This window comes from Gymnoscopelus microlampas (assembly GCF_963454915.1).
Source record: "Gymnoscopelus microlampas genome assembly, chromosome: 20".
In the NCBI taxonomy this organism is placed as follows: Eukaryota; Metazoa; Chordata; class Actinopteri; order Myctophiformes; family Myctophidae; genus Gymnoscopelus; species Gymnoscopelus microlampas.
This window is the reverse complement of record NC_139957.1, coordinates 35,593,338-35,610,634: the sequence shown is the minus strand read 5'-3', so window position 1 is coordinate 35,610,634 and position 17,297 is coordinate 35,593,338. Positions and strand designations below refer to the sequence as shown.

General features: G+C 42.8%; 2 protein-coding genes across 3 annotated transcripts; one reads left to right on the top strand and one right to left on the bottom strand.

Annotated features, from left to right (window-relative positions):
* Positions 1-1,081: 1,081 nt before the first annotated feature.
* Positions 1,082-11,266, bottom strand: LOC311036840 (uncharacterized protein). Of its 2 annotated transcripts, none has more exons than XM_084045845.1 (5): positions 10,971-11,266; positions 3,903-4,286; positions 3,177-3,618; positions 2,336-2,543; positions 1,082-2,101 (listed from the first exon to the last, which is right to left on the bottom strand). In XM_084045845.1, exons 1-5 carry the CDS (start codon positions 11,013-11,015, stop codon positions 1,861-1,863), a joined length of 1,320 nt encoding a protein of 439 aa, XP_083901971.1. In that variant the 5' UTR covers positions 11,016-11,266; the 3' UTR covers positions 1,082-1,860. The 2 variants fall into 2 exon arrangements, with proteins under 2 accessions (XP_083901971.1, XP_083901972.1); XM_084045846.1 differs by lacking the exon at positions 10,971-11,266 and adding an exon at positions 6,421-6,857.
* A 600-nt stretch (positions 11,267-11,866) lies between these two features.
* On the top strand, positions 11,867-17,178 carry cinp (cyclin dependent kinase 2 interacting protein). Its single transcript, XM_084044861.1, has 5 exons — positions 11,867-11,998; positions 14,047-14,236; positions 14,829-14,958; positions 15,084-15,213; positions 15,566-17,178. The coding sequence occupies exons 1-5, from the start codon at positions 11,992-11,994 to the stop codon at positions 15,766-15,768; spliced, it is 660 nt and encodes a 219-aa protein (XP_083900987.1). The 5' UTR covers positions 11,867-11,991; the 3' UTR covers positions 15,769-17,178.
* Positions 17,179-17,297: the final 119 nt, after the last annotated feature.

Sequence of the window (17,297 nt, the reverse complement as noted above, 5' to 3'; positions counted from 1 at the left end):
ATTACATAGAGTAGTGTCCTATTAATGTCATTATCGTATATATGTGTTATGTGTGAAGGCTGACCATCCCCATCTGGTTCTTCCATCTCGCATGGTTGTTTACAACATTTTTATATATAACAGGGCATAATTTCAAAACAATGATGGTCATTACAATAAGTTTACACTGCTAGATAAAGCGTATGTGGAAACCAAAACAAATACCCATTTTTTATAAAAAAAATCAAAAATACATTAAAGCTCAGAACGCATTGAGTGTTTAACAAGAGATTGTCCTGTTTCTATTGGCTGAAGAGTTTAGACTATAAGTCTACTCCTTATGCTCTGCAAAGACTAACTATTTTTAAATGTCATGGGTTTGAGACTTGGACTCAAGAAACAGACAAGGGCAGGTTTTGCTGTGTATTAATTATACTGTATAGCTGGCAGGGGTGCAATGCTCAGTGGACGGGGTTGCACGCCGAGCAACCACTTATTAAATAAGTGGTTGCTCGGGGTGCAACCCCGTCCACTGAGCATTTTGTCCAAGGGGACGCGCAGGCACACGCATCGATTTAAAACTACTTTAAATTCACACTTCATCAAAGTTTACAAAGGCTCCCGACTCACGCCAGGTACATTAACATAGGAATTAGCCTATATGCATATCAATTGTCCATTGTGTGACCTGTACTATAGGTGTGCGTCACGTCATTAAAATAAGAGAGCAACCACTTCTCAAATGAGCATAGCATCACTGATAGCTGCATAATCATTTTGTACCAAGAGCATCCACATTATTACTTTAGAAGCTTTAAGGCAGTTTCATTATAACAGTCATAACATGACAAAATTCAAGTGCAATCTGCTATTTTCAATTTAGCAATTTGATATTTATTCTGTCACACTCATAAGCCCATTCAACTTCAATCTCCATTTGAATCATGCCTCATTTAACCCATTAAAACCGGGAAAGTATGTCATTTTAGATTTGAGCTATTTACGCCTTATGATTATTCAAAAAAAGCAGATCTACAAGCTCATAGCGCGTCACTTCATGCCGCACTATGAGCTTGTAGATCTGCTAATTTTGAATATATATATTTTTTTAAAGCAAACATTTTAAACTCAAATCTTTGCTTCTGGGGGTCCCTCCCTGGAATTAAATATTTTGATTGAATACATATCATTTTGGGGGTCCTTGACATGAAAAGGTTTTGAGCACCACTGATATAGCAACATAAGTGTTTCAGAAAACTGTTAGGATTTAGATGACATTTGTACAATCGGCCTTAGGTCTTAGATTAAAAGGTCCCTGGTTCTGGTGACTGTTGTCCTAATGCGTGAGGGGCCATGTTCTTTCAATTATACTAAATTATTTTTTTGTTCATTAAAAAAAGAAAGGAAAAAAGTTAAAACAGCCCACTCGCGCATTCGAGTGGCTATCAGTCAACAGAACCAAAGACGTGTGTTATCGATGAGTAACATTTTTAGTAAACAAATCGATGAGTAAGCAAAATGTTATTTGAAGTTGAATGGGCTTATATAGCAGGGGGTTGTGTCTGATAAAATGAATATCAAATATCTATGTAAAATATTGAGTCAAGCAACTTAAAAACTGTCTGGGGTGCACACAAAAGCCAGAGTAGACATTAAAATGACCCCAGAACAGTTTTAAAGTGAAATACCCTTTCAGTCTGACTGGTTGGTAATGCTTTCTTATTTAGCCAGGCTAGTAGTGGGCTAAAACATTTATATTTACAGCTGCAGTGTACCCGCTGGCAGCACCACTAGACAGTTTGGGTGTTCGTTGAGTGCCGTTGAGGAAAGGGAGTGCAAGGCCTTTCTCGATGTGATTAGTGGTGATTGTTAATTAAATTGTCACTCGATACAGTTACAGGTCATTGGATCCCTTGTGTTTTTGGCGGTGACGACGTGGACCCTGTGATTGGTCAAACCCTGTAGCCCACCAATGAGGCTGAGGAGGCGGGGACTGGGCTGGTAGGTGATGTGGTCCACGAGGTTGCGGTCGGGCCAGTAGTACGGATCCAGAACTAAGACTTTCTCTAAGGACTGGAGGTGGTACAGACCCAGGAAGTCGCTGTCAGGGACGTTATGGTGCCTGTAGAGGGACAAAAATACAACGGGGGGAGGAGGATAGGTCAAAGTGACTGCTGACAAAGAAAATACATTATGTATCAAAACAGTGCAAGAAATTCTACCTCCCTACCTATAGTAGGAGATAATATTCTCAATATGGTATTTCTTTTTTTGTTGTTGTTTTTAAGATCTATCTGGGTCTATCTGGACACCTGGTAGTCCTCGGACCCGATGTTGACAACCAGTGTTAACTGACCTCATCTTGAGGGTCCTCAGCTGGGGAAAGAGTTCTGGCAGACGTCTGATATGTCCCGTGCTGCCCCAAGGTTCCAAATGTAAATGTTGCAGGTTTGAAACCCGACTGGCCAAAGTCTCGAGGTCGTCCGCTGTCATGTCCACGCACAATGTCAGGCTGGTCACAGTGTGTGGAACGCAGTCTGCATACGCACCCAGAGGATGCCCACCTACACAAGACAACATAACATCTAGGTATTATAGCCATACACTGCAAAATCCTGAGTGTAAATGGTACTGTCCCAACATTTTTACACACTCTCACCCACACAGGTACAGAAACCCACTCATCCACATTAAGGCTGTACCCTTAATGACCCTCCCCACCCACACACGCACACAAAAAAAACAAACCACTATTGTCCACATAGTGTCTGGCAAAGCCAACCGTTTCTGTTGTGTCATCAGACCAGGGCTCGATCAGCGAGAGAGAGTGGGAGGGAGTGGGGGAGAGGTAGAGTGAGGGAGGTCGTCTGTGATGTCACACTAGAGCTTGAGATCAGTGAGAGACACAGACAGACAGACAGACAGACAGACAGAGAAGAGAAGAGAGGGAGGGAGGGAGGGGAGGAGTGAAAGTGAGATAGATAGAGAGCCTATTTCACCCATGCATTCGCAATAACCTAGCCAATGCTGGGTGCTGAAACCTGAAGGCGCTGATCGATGAAAACACATTGAAAAGCAGCACCGTTTCAGTGCAATAACACGTCAACGGTGGGCAAGCTGATGACGCGGTTAAAATAAGATATTGATTGTGGTTCTCCTCCTCCTCCTCCATAACCTATTACAATCTTACAACTCACCGTGGATGTTGAGGGTTGTGAGGTTGGGCAGGGCAGTGAGCCAGGTCCTCAGGTGACAACGGGGCCCGGGCACAGAGTACAGATGGTACACAGACAGACAGGTGAGGCCAGACAGACAGACTAGCGCCTCCTCTGAGACCACCGTGTCATAGTTGAGGAGCTCCAAGCTGGAGAGAGGGAGACCTGCAGCCAGTCTGTCCGATGGGCCGGCGGCCGGCGAGAAATAGTCCTCAGGCAGGGTTTTGTAGCTGATCATCTCCCAGGACAGGTGCCTGAGTTTGGGCAAGCCGACGAGCAAGGCATGGAAGGCCTTGATGGGAACGCGCTGGGTCCCGTCGTGGTGGAATAGGAAGGACGTCAAACTCGTCATCTTGGACACCGAGAGGATGAACTCTGTGACAGGACACTTGAGTTTGACATTACAGATGTTCAGGTGTGTTATCTGTAAAAGAAAAAAATGTTGTGACATGGAAACAGACAGTTGTTAAATGAAGACAATACCATTATAAATTAGTATCTAAATCACCGTTTCTCAACGTCGGTTCCGGGGACCACCAGGGGTCCAAATGGACCCTTATGGGTACGCTAAGGATCTTACAGTGTAGATTGGTGGGCTAGAGATAAAAACTAATTGTATCAAATGAATATCAACCTGGGGGTCCTGGCAATGAAAAACGTTGAGAATCACTTATCTAGAGTTATCAAAGTAAAGTAGGGTTACCTTACCTGTCCGCTCAGGGGCACAAGGGCCCGGGACACCTCCAGGGGACAGTTGGACGGGTACTTGACAGTGAGACATCTCAGGTTGGGGAAGAGTCCCAGGTGGTCCAGACTCTCCTCCGACCAGTTCTCTATGGCGATGCTTCGGAGACACGGCAGCGTCGCCGCCAGGTGCTTGAGGTTCTTCCGCTTGCCGTTCCTCAGCACCGCCCCGCTGAGGTTCCGCCGGCTCAGAGTGGACCAGAACCGGCGGTTATAGGAGGAGAAACGGCTCGTCAGCACAACGCAGAAATCCCTCCAGAGGCACGAGTATTTATCCAGCAGCTCTTTGAAGTACCTGCAGCTGCACCGCACACTGTGTTTGTCCTCCGTGGACAGAAAGTCGAATACCTGGATGAAATGGTGGAAGAAGCACTCAGATTAAGATTTTTTTATATCAATAAGTAAAAGCAGCAATACCACCATGTAGAAAGAGCAATATGTGGATCTGCTATTTTTGAATAGCTCAATAGGGTTTTTGAATTAAGAATTAAAATCTGCAAAGTAACTACTTAAAGGACGACTTCACCCATTTTCAACCTGTCTATATAATTGGTCCTCACTAATGCTCATTATAATATGGTACCATTTTTGTCTATTTACTCTGTGTCTCAGAGGAGAGCTGGACAGTTCAGACACCCAACTACCAGTGACATCATTGATGGGGAATCCAAGCTAATGCAGGCTTTCTATAACTGTAAAGTTAGCATGCTATAATGGAAGCTATTGTTCTTGCGGTAATAAAAATCTAAATAAAAAATGTGAAATCTTGTTTGAAAAGAAAAATCTGCCTAACGATGATGTCACTGGCAGGCGGGTTTCTGAAGTGTCCACAGCTCTCCACAGAGACACAAACCGAGTAGAAAAAAATTGTCCCATTTTATCATGAACATTAGTGAGGACCAATTATATTAAGATAGGTTGAAAATGGGTGAAATCGTCCTTTAAGTTTTCAAACCCCCAGCCTAGCAGGCCTACCTACGTAGTATCAAGGGCAAGACTACCAGATTGGCCTGATCTTCGCCTGTCACCAGACTAGCCTGTCAACAGGAACACTTTACTGTTTACCTCCCTTCTTGTGGATATGTTCCTCCAAGGGGCTTTACTTTTACCTGTGGACCTGCCGTATGTGTTTTTTTTGCACCTTATCTAAATTAGATAAAATAATCTAATCTCATGCACAAGCCTGCCACTATGTGGACCCACTGATGTGTTACCACTTTCGCACCTTTTGTTTAACCTCATGTACATACTTTTTGTTCTCTTTGAAATGCTTCTTTATTGTTTGCTTTTTCTCCTTGTTCTCCCTCTCCATGTCCCCCCTCCTTTTTCTTTTTCTTCCTCTCTGAAAAACAACAAAATGGCGTAGCTTGCACCCACTTCAAGAACTTGTCCCGCAGACTGTGCTACATATAACGAAGAAGAAAATAAGATATTAACCAAGAAAATGTAATAGAATGACAATAATAAAAAAGATAATAGCTACAAGGTAGTGGGTTTGATCCTGGGCACTGCCAACTCAGCGTATGATAAGTAGCATGGCTTAGGTGGCTTAGGTGTGGCAAATCATGCGTTAAGTACTGGGAGCTGATGGTAGGTGTGGCGCTCCACCTCAGAAATCCATCTCCCAGTGGTCTAACCGAACGCATTGAAACAGGGATATACTCCCGTGTTCTCGGCTGATACAGACAATAAGCCCCTCTGACCTACAGTTAAAGGACTATATACCCTAATACTTTAGGGACTTATCTTAGACAGGCATGGTAACTTAACATACTTAACAGCATTTCCTTATGCAGTCAATTTCTGATACATAACAGATAAAAACAGCAATGTTCACCCAAATGTGCAAAGCGAGTGACCATGTGCAGATGTACAAAGCAGCAGGGTCAATCAAATGTGCAAGTGTCACACATACCCACCACTGATACTGTGTATAGCAGGAGTCTTCAACAGGGGGTCCTCAGAGTTACTACAGGGGGTCCGCCAAATCTTTGTGTGATATGATTTTTTATTTTACCTTAACCACTTGAACCCTAGCATCCCTTTTCTGAGGAGAACTTTAGCCAAAAATAGCTGATCTACAAGCTCACAACGCCTCGCGCTGCGAGGCGTTGTGAGCTTGTAGATCGGCTATTTTTGGCAAAGAGATATAGGTGTAGAGGGGAAAAAAGAGCAGACCACGTAAACAAAAAAGTTTAATCTAAAACACAATTTTATACAATATGTAGAGGGGGTCCCTGCTTCATCTCTGTCTCAGCTAAGGGGTCCTTGTCCTGAAAAGGTTGAAGACCCCTGCTTTAGGGACTTGTCTTAGACAAGCACGGTAACTTAACATACTTAACAGCATTTCCTTATGCAGTCAATTTCTGATACATACCAGATCAAAACAGCAATGTTCACCCAAATGTGCAAAGCGAGTGACCATGTGCAGATGTACAAAGCAGCAGGTTCAATCAAATGTGCAAGTGTCACACATACCCACCACTGATACTGTGTATAGCATGGGCAGCATTTCTCAAACAAGTGATCAAAAAAAAGGCATGGGTTTCCGAGGCTGATGTCCAACTGACACTTATCATCGACCTTTGTTCTCCTTTTCTTTTTATTTAATGGCCATGTACACATTTAGTAAGTGCTCTTACAGCAAGTAAAAAAAGAGCCAAGAACCTAGACATCTCAGGCGTTATACCATTTCACATAATCACCAACAGTTTCCTCGGGTGATGTATGTCCTTCATAATCCTTTTAGTCCTGCCCTACCCACTTCTTTACACCCGTAACCATTACATTCACATGGGCAGAGTAAGGTGACATCACAGTATTCAGCCCCAAGACAGCCATGTGACAATAAAGTTGATTCTTGGTTCTTGAAATAATGGTAGTGGGGTAAAAAACGTACAATATTTGACTCTGACTCTGACTCTGAGTGAGATGTAGAGTGGAGTAGAAGAAGGCTATAAAGCAGGGGTTTTCAACAGGGGGTCCGGGACCCCTAGGGGGTCCTCAGAGTTACTACAGGGGGTCCGCCAAATCTTTGTGTGATAAGATTTTGTATTTTACCTTAACCACTTGAACCCTAGCATCCTCTCTGAGGAGAACTTTAGACAAAAAATAGCAGATCTACAAGCTCACACGCTGCGAGGCGTTGTGAGCTTGTAGATCTGCTATTTTTTGGCTAAGAGGTATAGGTGTAGAGGGGAAAAAGAGCAGACCAAGTAAACAAAAAAAGTTAAATCTACAATATAGAGGGGGTCCCTGCTTCATCTCTCTCTCAGCTAGGGGGTCCTTGGCCTGAAAACGTTGAAGACCCCTGCTATAAAGTGTCGAAACATAAATACACAAGTAGTCCTTGGGCCAGACGAGATATCGCTACCACTAAGTTGGCAAAACCTTACCTATACTAAATTGTTTTTTGGGCCAATATAAGTAAATAAAAATATGATAGACTTTCCATAGGAGCAGCTTTTTATATTTTTTGACATGTTGTTATTTTTCTCTATAGGCGGATTTTCATTCATAGCCAACAACATATTAAAAGTTATATAACACACTTTTTGGACATCACACTGCTCCTTTTTTTTAATAAATTAAACAAACCTGTGTCCAATTAAAGTAGTTGATGAAGTGGTGGTGGAGCAGTTATTTCAGGAATCAAAGCTGAAGTAGTAGAGGCCCTAGGAGGGGTCCACGCGCGACTGCTTATTTTTTTTCTAGTTTTGATTTTTGGCATCCATAGGACCTCTAATATTGGGATTTTGATGATCCCAAGAAAAAAAGTGGTCCCAAGTGTGTTTTTTTCAATGTTTTATTAACCCTATGAGACCTGCGGGATGGCTGGCTGGAACGCCGGCGAGACTGTCTTTCGGAGACTGTGGAACACTCAAATTTAGACGTAGCCCAAAGATAGAGATACCATTTGATTCCAGACAACCTCAGGTTTCCAATGGGACCAACCTTGTCATGCTACCTTGTCGGGAAGGGGGCTAAATACCTAATGATTCAAAGTTAAGACAACATTTTGACGAGGGAAAAACGACCATCACCATTTTCCAAATGGTCCCTTGAGCTGTCACCTCAATATATGTGAATGAAAATGGGTTACATGGATACCTACAAGCCTCTCCTGTACAGACATGCCAAATGTATGCCTATCTCATGCAGTTCTGGGCAAGAACCATGCAGTGTTTTGCATGCAGTACAAATATGTAATTTCTGCCTATTGTAAAAAGGAGACCACTTCTAGGAGAGGAGACTGCATCTATAGCTGTATGAGACCACTGTACTGTATCTAGACCACCACACTGTATCTATTGCTATATGAGACCACTTTAATGTATCTAGAGACCACTGTACTGCATATATGAGACCACTGTATTGCATCTAGACCACTGTGCTGCATCTATATCCCACTGTACTGAATCTATAAACCACTGTGCTGCATCTATATCCCACTGTACTGAATCTATAAACTACTGTACTGCATGTATAGACCATTGTACTGCATCTATAGACCACATACATTGACCACTGTACTGTATCTATAGACCACTATACTGCATCTCAACTCAACACAGCTTTAAACATGTATATATAAAGCACATTTAACATGACTATGTCGCCACAAAGGCTCGGTAGATGCAGTACAGTGATCTACAGATGCAGTATAGGGGTCTACAGATGCAGTATAGGGGTCTACAGATGCACTAGAGTGGTCTACATATGCACTAGAGTGATCTACAGATGCAGTAGAGGGGTCTACAGATGCACTAGAGTGGTCTACAGATGCAGTAGAGTGGTCTACAGATGCAGTATAGGGGTCTACAGATGCACTAGAGTGGTCTACAGATGCACTAGAGTGGTCTACAGATGCACTAGAGTGGTCTACAGATGCAGTAGAGTGGTCTACAGATGCACTAGAGTGGTCTACAGATGCAGTAGAGTGGTCTACAGATGCAGTAGAGTGATCTACAGATGCAGTATAGGGGTCTACAGATGCACTAGAGTGATCTACAGATGCAGTAGAGTGGTCTACAGATGCAGTATAGGGGTCTACAGATGCACTAGAGTGATCTACAGATGCACTAGAGTGGTCTACAGATGCAGTAGAGTGGTCTACAGATGCACTAGAGTGGTCTACAGATGCACTAGAGTGGTCTACAGATGCAGTAGAGTGGTCTACATATGCACTAGAGTGGTCTACAGATGCACTAGAGTGGTCTACAGATGCAGTAGAGGGGTCTACAGATGCACTAGAGTGGTCTACAGATGCAGTAGAGGGGTCTACAGGTGCACTAGAGTGGTCTACAGATGCACTAGAGTGGTCTACAGATGCAGTAGAGGGGTCTACAGATGCAGTAGAGGGGTCTACAGATGCACTAGAGTGGTCTACAGATGCAGTAGAGGGGTCTACAGATGCAGTAGAGGGGTCTACAGATGCACTAGAGTGGTCTACAGATGCACTAGAGTGGTCTACAGATGCACTAGAGTGGTCTACAGATGCAGTAGAGTGGTCTACAGATGCAGTAGAGGGGTCTACAGATGCAGTATCGGTGTCCAGAGATGTCTACAGACCACGACAGTAGTCTACAGACATACTAGAGGGGTCTACAGACACACTAGAGGGGTCTACAGATCACGACAGGGGTCTACAGATGCACTACATGGTCTACAGATGCACTACAGTGGTCTATCGATACAGTACAGCAGTCTATAGATACATTAGCTAGTCTATAGATGCAGTACAGTGGTCTTTAGATGCAGTACAATGGTCTATATATGCAGTACAGTGGTTTATAGATTCAGTACAGTGGGATATAGATGCAGCACAGTGGTCTAGATGCAATACAGTGGTCTCATACAGCTATAGATGCAGTACAGTGGTCTCATATAGCAATAGATGCAGTACAGTGGTATATATACACAATACAGTGGTCTCATATAGCTATAGATGCAGTACAGTGGTCTCATATAGCAATAGATGCAGTACAGTGGTATATATACACAATACAGTGGTCTCTAGATACAGTAAAGTGGTCTCAGATAGCAATAGATACAGTGTGGTGGTCTAGATACAGTACAGTGGTTTCTAGATACAGTACAGTGGTCTCATACAGCTATAGATGCAGTCTCCTCTCCTAGAAGTGGTCTCCTTTTTACGATAGGCAGAAATTACATATTTGTACTGCATGCAAAACACTGCATGGTTCTTGCCCAGAACTGCATGACCATCTTGGATGGCATCTTGAAAATTATGCCTTTCTGCTAAGTATATTTTCCTGGATATTTGGGATGTTCTCAAGCATGCCTAAAGGTACCAGAATCAATTGAAAACCCTTTTGTATCAATGTTTAGGGAGGTTTAGTGGTACTCTTTCTTATATGCCTATTGACCGGTCTATTTCTCATAAAAAGTGCTTGTTTAAGATAAGGCTGAAAATGACCACCCCAGAATGAAATACTATGGGTAAATTATACATCTCCTGAATCCTTAGGGTCATGTCAGTATTCCAGTTGTTGTGTTTTGTGTCTCTGATGTTTCTTGATGCCACAGAACTAAAAGAAAATATATGGTTTAGGCGGAAATTGTGAGAAAAAAAAGGTTATTAAAGGTTTGAAGAGCTCCAGTGACCACTGTACTTATCATACATAGTCACCAAAGGGCTCGAATGAAAGCTCAAAGTGTCCCCTTAAAAATGATACCAAACATAAAATATAAAACATTGTAATATGCCCTGAACGTGAGCCAATACCAAGATATGCACATGTGTCTAAAATGCCATTTTTCAATGGGGGGTGGTAACTTTAGCAGCTGATAACCCCAATTTAGCTGGGCATCAGGAAGGTCTATCATACAAAAATAATATCTAGGGATGTATAGGAATAAAAAAATCCCAACTAGAATTTGCCATCCCAGGTGGTAGCGATATGTGAGATTTTGGGGTTTGGCCCAAGGACTAAAGTAAAGTAAAAGAACCTCGACACTTCTACTTAAGTACTTGGGTAAATGTAATTAGTTACTTTCACATGCACTGACCTGGACCCACACCTCCTCCGGCAGGGAGCGCTCCACCAGCGTCATGATGCCCCCCCCGTAGAGCCCCTTGATTGATCCGGTGAATATGTGTTTTATTTTATTCTCGCAGAATTGGATTTAATAATCCTGTGGACTTCACGGGACCTGAATAGAATAGAAAGTAGATTACGAACTGCAATAGTTTCTCCCATTCAGCTTCTATCGGCTCTTTCTGTTCCTGAGTGCGTCATTCTCGGGTCATCACCATGGCAACCTGATAGTAAGAGATTAACCATTTTCTTCATTGTTACTGTACTGCTTCCTACCTACGCGTATGCTGATGTTGTTACACGGACATTGGTGACCCATCGAATTCTGTGACACAACGGTTTACGGTAAGGAGCCCAGAGCAAAAATGTAAAAGTCACACAATTCGATTGGCTACACCAATGTTGGTGTAACATCGGATGTGACGCAGTTTGTCGTCACAGATTCAGAGATTTTATTCCTATATTTGGTCCAAAGTCTGTCTTTCATACCTCTATGGTCTTTCAGCGGTGGAAAAAGTACTCACATTGTTTATCTAAGTAAAAGTATCAATACTGCAATGTAGAAATAATTCAAAATGCACTTGAGTAAAAGTACAAAAGTATTGGTATCAAAATGTACTTAAAGTACCAAAAGTAGAAAGTACTCATAATGCAGAAGTCAAAGTCAAAATACCTAAAAATGTTACTTACAGTACAGTACTTGAGTACTTATTTACTTTACACCACTGCTGTCTGTCTGTCTGTCCACCAATCTGACTGATTCGTCAAACAGATGTGGTTTCCAATTGTTTCTCATACTGACCGCTAGGTGGCAGACAGACAGGTACACCATCGCCCCAAGTTCGCGAAGAAGAAGATGATCCCGGATGTTTTGGAGTGATATGTGAGGAGGACAGAAACGTGTTTAGAGCATATATAACTCTATGGTTTAGAGAGAAGATCATTTCAATTATCTAATAGAACAAAGCTATGATTGTGACATCATCATAACAATGCAAGGTAAGAGGCTCTGAAGCCACTCTGTTTCTAACCTGTCCTGTCCTCAAAGCAGTGGTTCTCAAACTTTTTCATGTCAAGGACCCCCAAATTGACACTTATTAGCCCACGGACCCCCATTTGAAAAGATATGCCAGGGACCCCCATGAGAGAAGATTTTTATGGCTCTAGCAGAGATTCAACCATTTTAATTTCAAGGACCCCCAGTTTGACGTGCATTAGGCTACAGACCCCCATTTAATGGCATTTATATCTCTGGGACCCCAATTTATATCGTAAAATCAATGTTAATGTAACTCTGAGAGTGTACAAATGGAACCAAATGCCATTTGGTTCCATTGGTACACTCTCAGAGTTACAGACCCATAAGGGTCCATTTGGTTCCTAATCTATCATTTAGCTGGGGACCCCCTGGAACTCCCTCAAGTACCCCTGGGGGTCCCCGGACCCCACTTTGAGAACCAATGCCTCAAATAACTGAGCAGGACCACAGTGTTTTTCCATTCATTCCAACTCAATACAACTTGTATTACTGTGCCTGCCGAGTGCCAAATCACAACAGTGTATAAGTAAATATTAAAGTAAGTAGCCGTGGGATGAATTGAATACACAGTCAGGACCTCAATGGGAATAAGCCCTGGTCTTTTTTGGCTTATTCTTTTCGAATTTTGATTGAATACTTTATTTAGAACTTTGCAGAGAAAAAAAGCACATGGAAGTACAGTTCAAAATACAAGGTCAACTAAATAGGCTTGAAAAAAAAAAAAAAAAAGCCCACTGGCTTGTTTCAATGGGGTCCTCATGTACTCAATTCATGGAGTAATCCTTTTAGAATCCTTTTGTATAAATCTGTACCACTGTACTTTTATTTTTTTTTACAAACTGTTTATAAAGTATTCAATCAATCATAAAAAAGAAAACAACGGTTCTCGAGCCATGTGGCCCATAGTTCAGCAGCCTATATCAGTGGTTTTCAACCTTTTTCACATCAAGGACCCCCAAATTGACACATATTAGACCAAAGGACCCCCATTTGAAAAGATATGCCAGGGACTCAACCATTTTGATTTCTTGGGGGTCCCAATCTACACTGTATCATTGTCATTAGTGTTCATTTAACTCTGGGAGTGTACAAATGGGGTTCCATTTGTACACTCTCAGAGTTACAGACACATAAGGGTCAATTTGGTTCCTAACTATTCATTTGGCTGGGGACCCCCTGGAACACCCTCAAGGACAGCTTGATATACAAGTACGCCCCCTGCTGGACATGATGCCAGTATGTCACTGGGACTTGCCTTCAATCCATCCCTAGATGCTGAGTGCCAAGCAGGGAGGCTTTGGGTACCATTTCTCCAGTGGTGGAAAAAGTACTAAAATGTTGTACTTATGTAAAAGTATCAATTCTTCAATATTGAAATACTCTGTTACAAGTACAAGTATTGGCATCAAAATGTTCTTAAAGTACGTACCAGAAGTAAAAGTACCCATTATGCAGAATGTCCCATTTCAAGTTTTCAAATGTATAAAAATCTTTTGAAAATAGCAGATCCACAAGCTCACAATGCTCACAATGTGTCGCATCGCGACACATTGTGAGCTTGTAGAACGGCTATTTTCAAATGGCCGAAATGTATATAGGGCTGAAGTGGGTAATGTATGTTTTGTAATAATAATCCAAATCTACCTAGTAACTTGTAACTAAAGTTTTCAAATAATTGTAGTGGAGTAAAAGTACAATATTTGCCTCTGAGATGTAGTGGAGTAGAGGTAAAAGTACTGAAAATTGGAAATACTCAGGTAAAGTAAAAATACCTCAAAATTGTACTTACGTACAGTACTTAAGTAGATGTACTTAGTTACCTTACACCACTGCATTTCTCTTGGTCAGAGTTGGAGTATTTACTGACCTCCCATATCAGGGCAGACACTGTCCACAAGGCCACTGAGCCGGTAAAAGAAATGTATTACTGATCTGAAATGTAGGTATTTACTGTTTACAGAAACATGTCCACTCAACAGAACAATAACTCTCTTTCTCCCTCTCTCAGCCCAGCCGTGTGACCCCGCGGTGACTCCGTCAAGAAACAGGAAGTGTTCTGCTGCTGTGACAGGAAGTGCCAGGAAGATCAAAGACAATGCGGCCGATTGGCACAACCTGATCCTGAAATGGGAGAAACTCAACGATGAAGGCACCGCGGTTGCGACCGCCATCGTCAACCTCAGGACCACATCCAGAGAGTAAGGTGACATCACTGTAGTGTTGATATTGTCGTGTTTTCCACCAACTGTTGTAAACGAGTCGCCGGAGTGGTCACAAACTACATATGGAATCAGACATTCTTGTATAAAAGAAAGCCTTTAAACCCTTGAAAATTGAGCTTTCATTGTGATACAGAACGTAAAGAATTCTACGTTGGTTCCATTGACCGAAGCCGGAACACAATCGATTGATTGATCATTAAATTAAACATGCTTTGAAAATGCACGGCAGCCAGTCGGATGCTCTGTTGGTCAGATGGGTGGGCCGCGAAAGCTTTAGAGATTTTCAAGTGGGCCCCGATCCGGAAAAGTTTGGGACCCACTGGCCCTGAGCTATAGCTGCTGCTTCACATTGTCCAGCCAATATGGTGCTGTTACTTCATTATCAGGTGCTGCCTCCTAATCCAGTTACACATGATCGACTCATCAGTGTCTCAATGTTCAATGAATCAGTAATCTGCGCCTGAAATCCAATCATTCACTAGTATCCAATGAGCTAGTGACCACTTTGTGACACAAAAACAGAGTTACACACTCCCATCTCTCCTCCTCTTGTCCCTTCTTGTCCCAGCTCCCAGAAGGAGCACCAGATGATCATGATGGAGGACCATGCCTCCTCTCCCTCCTCTTCCTCTCATCCCAGTATGGACAGACAGCTGGAGGAGGAATGTGGCCGACTAGTGGACATCGTGGACAAGATGGTGAGCCTGTTTTTTATCTTCTAAAACATGATGCCATTGACGTCCCTCATCATAAAGTACTGGCAAATAATTATGTCAGTTTATCAATCTACATACACCAGCGTTTGTTCATGTGAATCCCCCAGGATCATATTGTGTGTAAGATGGAGCGCTTGGTGTCCACGGTGGAGGGAGTGGTTCAGTTGGAACTGTTTCAATTCGGACGTCAAGGCAGAACCGCTCCACTGTTTATCAGCTGGCCTACTGCACGCTTTGGTAAGGGGTGTGTGTGTGTGTGTGTGTGTGTGTGTGTGTGTGTGTGTGTGTGTGTGTGTGTGTGTGTGTGTGTGTGTGTGTGTGTGTGTGTGTGTGTGTGTGTGTGTGTGTGTGTGTGTGTGTGTGTGTGTGTGTGTGTGTGTGTGCGCGCGCGCGCACTGTCTCTCTCAGCTTTCCTACTGTCTCTCCTGCACTGTTATCCTCCTCAGCTTTCCTACGGTCTGTCTCTCCTACACTGTCTCCCTCTCAGCTTTCTACTGTCTTATTGTCCTAAAAATACAAAGCAGAATGAACAGCCTAGTAGAAGCATTGTGTTTTATTGTACTGCCGTCTGCCTCTCTCTCGTCTCCAGTGGAGGTGTCTCGCGATCTATTTGACTCCTACAGTCAGGAGCTGAAACTAAAGCGTTCCATTCTCCAGGAAGTGGCCCACTGTGACACCACCGACCTCTCCATGGTCCTCCTGTCCTGCTGGCTGTACCAGCCCTACATCCAGTCGGACACCAGACTCACCCTGGAGTCCCTGCTGTTGGAGACGGGACACCGGCCGTTATAATGGTTTACTGGGTCCTCGCCCACTGCCCAGGGTGGGTAGGACGGTGGAACCTGTGAGGTTTCTGTTACAAAACCGCCTCTCTGACAATGATGTCCTCCCTGTTAAATGAGTTAGAGGAGATGATGAGACAAAGGTCATGAGCTGGATTCAAACCCATGATGATGTGACTGGACTTTTTCCTCAGACAGAGACATTCAGTCCAACCAAACACAGCAGCAGTAACTGTCTTCCTCAGGGACACTTTGGCAGTATTTAGATGAACAATTGTGAACATGTGTAGGTAGAAGGAGAACTGGTATAAAAGTAAAGCTTACCTGTATGTCTAATGCTTATGTCAAATGAAGCAGCTTTGTTAGACTGAATGTTGGTGTGTCGCCACACAGTATAAGTCAAGTTGTGATGAATTGAATCATGTTACAGATAACTTAATACATAACTAGATAACTTATAAACCAGTCAGCTGCTCAAATACTCTTTGTATTTCTCATTTTTATTGTATCAGACAGAAGGCAGGTGTTTTCTTTTCTACCCCAGGGTGGAGTGCTTTGGATTGCAAATATATGAATGCCTAGCTGTGCTTCCAAAGGGCACAGAGCGTTTATTATTGTTGCAAGTGAATGTCACATGTCCATTATTATCACAACTAGCCTAACCGAAGTAAGGGATAAAATAACTTTAAACATGGATGCCAGAGTCCAGGCTCTAGCGGTGGATCTCAAAGACCCTGCTCTGAGGAGTAGGGGTGTACACTGTGTCCGATTGTTTTGTTGATCTTTGTAAACCCCTCTTGATTCTTTGATCGGTGGAAAAAAGTGACATTGAAGAGCGGTGCTCCTCTCCAAATTTTATGATTTTCTACATGAGGCACCCGGGGCACTTGGCTAAATAACGCTGGCCGCTGAGAACACTAAAACTCGAGGTTCTGGGAAGAAGAGCACTCCTAGCGCATTTTGACAATAGAAATGCGTGGCAGAAAGGTGCTGGCAGCTCACGTGGACACAGATAGTAGGGATGCTGTTGAGAGACAGTGTAGGCAAGACAGACAGTAGGACAGCTGATACAGAGACAGGACAGTTGGGAAGCTGACATGGAGACAGCTGGTGATTTGATCATAATAAACAGACTGATATCAAATAATGTGCCGTCATGTGGTTTCTCAGTTTCTTTATTGAGGGAACATGAGTACAACTGTACAGTCCAGCTTATGAAACGTTGTACTGCATTCAGCGATCCAACAGAAACTACACATAAAAATCAATAAAATCACATCCTTCCTCCTATTTGTGTTTTTGTTTTGACGTCCCATCTTTACATGTTTCCTGCTGTTGCAAACCTAGCTTTACGTTCAGAAAATGTTACGCCAGGATTTCTTTGTTTTTATAAAAAGTAATAATAAAATAGTGCAACTTCTTTTTCTTGTTTTTGTTTTTTTAAACTTCCTTTTCGTATTTATCTACATATAAACATATCACAACCGACTAAGTACTTTTTTGTTTATCCGGTAAAGGGAGGGTCTATTCCTAAATATG

What these genes read in the sequence shown, in the direction of transcription:
- LOC311036840 (XM_084045845.1), bottom strand. Translation starts at nt 11,015, where the DNA reads ATGACGCTGGTGGAGCGCTCCCTGCCGGAGGAGGTGTGGGTCCAG. An exon ending in TTGTGCCCCTGAGCGGACAG is followed by an intron (nt 3,619 to 3,902) that starts GTAAGGTAACCC and finishes TTTCTTTTACAG; the next exon opens with ATAACACACCTGAACATCTG. An exon ending in CTGAGGACCCTCAAGATGAG is followed by an intron (nt 2,102 to 2,335) that starts GTCAGTTAACAC and finishes GTCCCTCTACAG; the next exon opens with GCACCATAACGTCCCTGACA.
- cinp (XM_084044861.1), top strand. An exon ending in TGGACATCGTGGACAAGATG is followed by an intron (nt 14,959 to 15,083) that starts GTGAGCCTGTTT and finishes TGAATCCCCCAG; the next exon opens with GATCATATTGTGTGTAAGAT. An exon ending in CTGGCCTACTGCACGCTTTG is followed by an intron (nt 15,214 to 15,565) that starts GTAAGGGGTGTG and finishes TCTCGTCTCCAG; the next exon opens with TGGAGGTGTCTCGCGATCTA.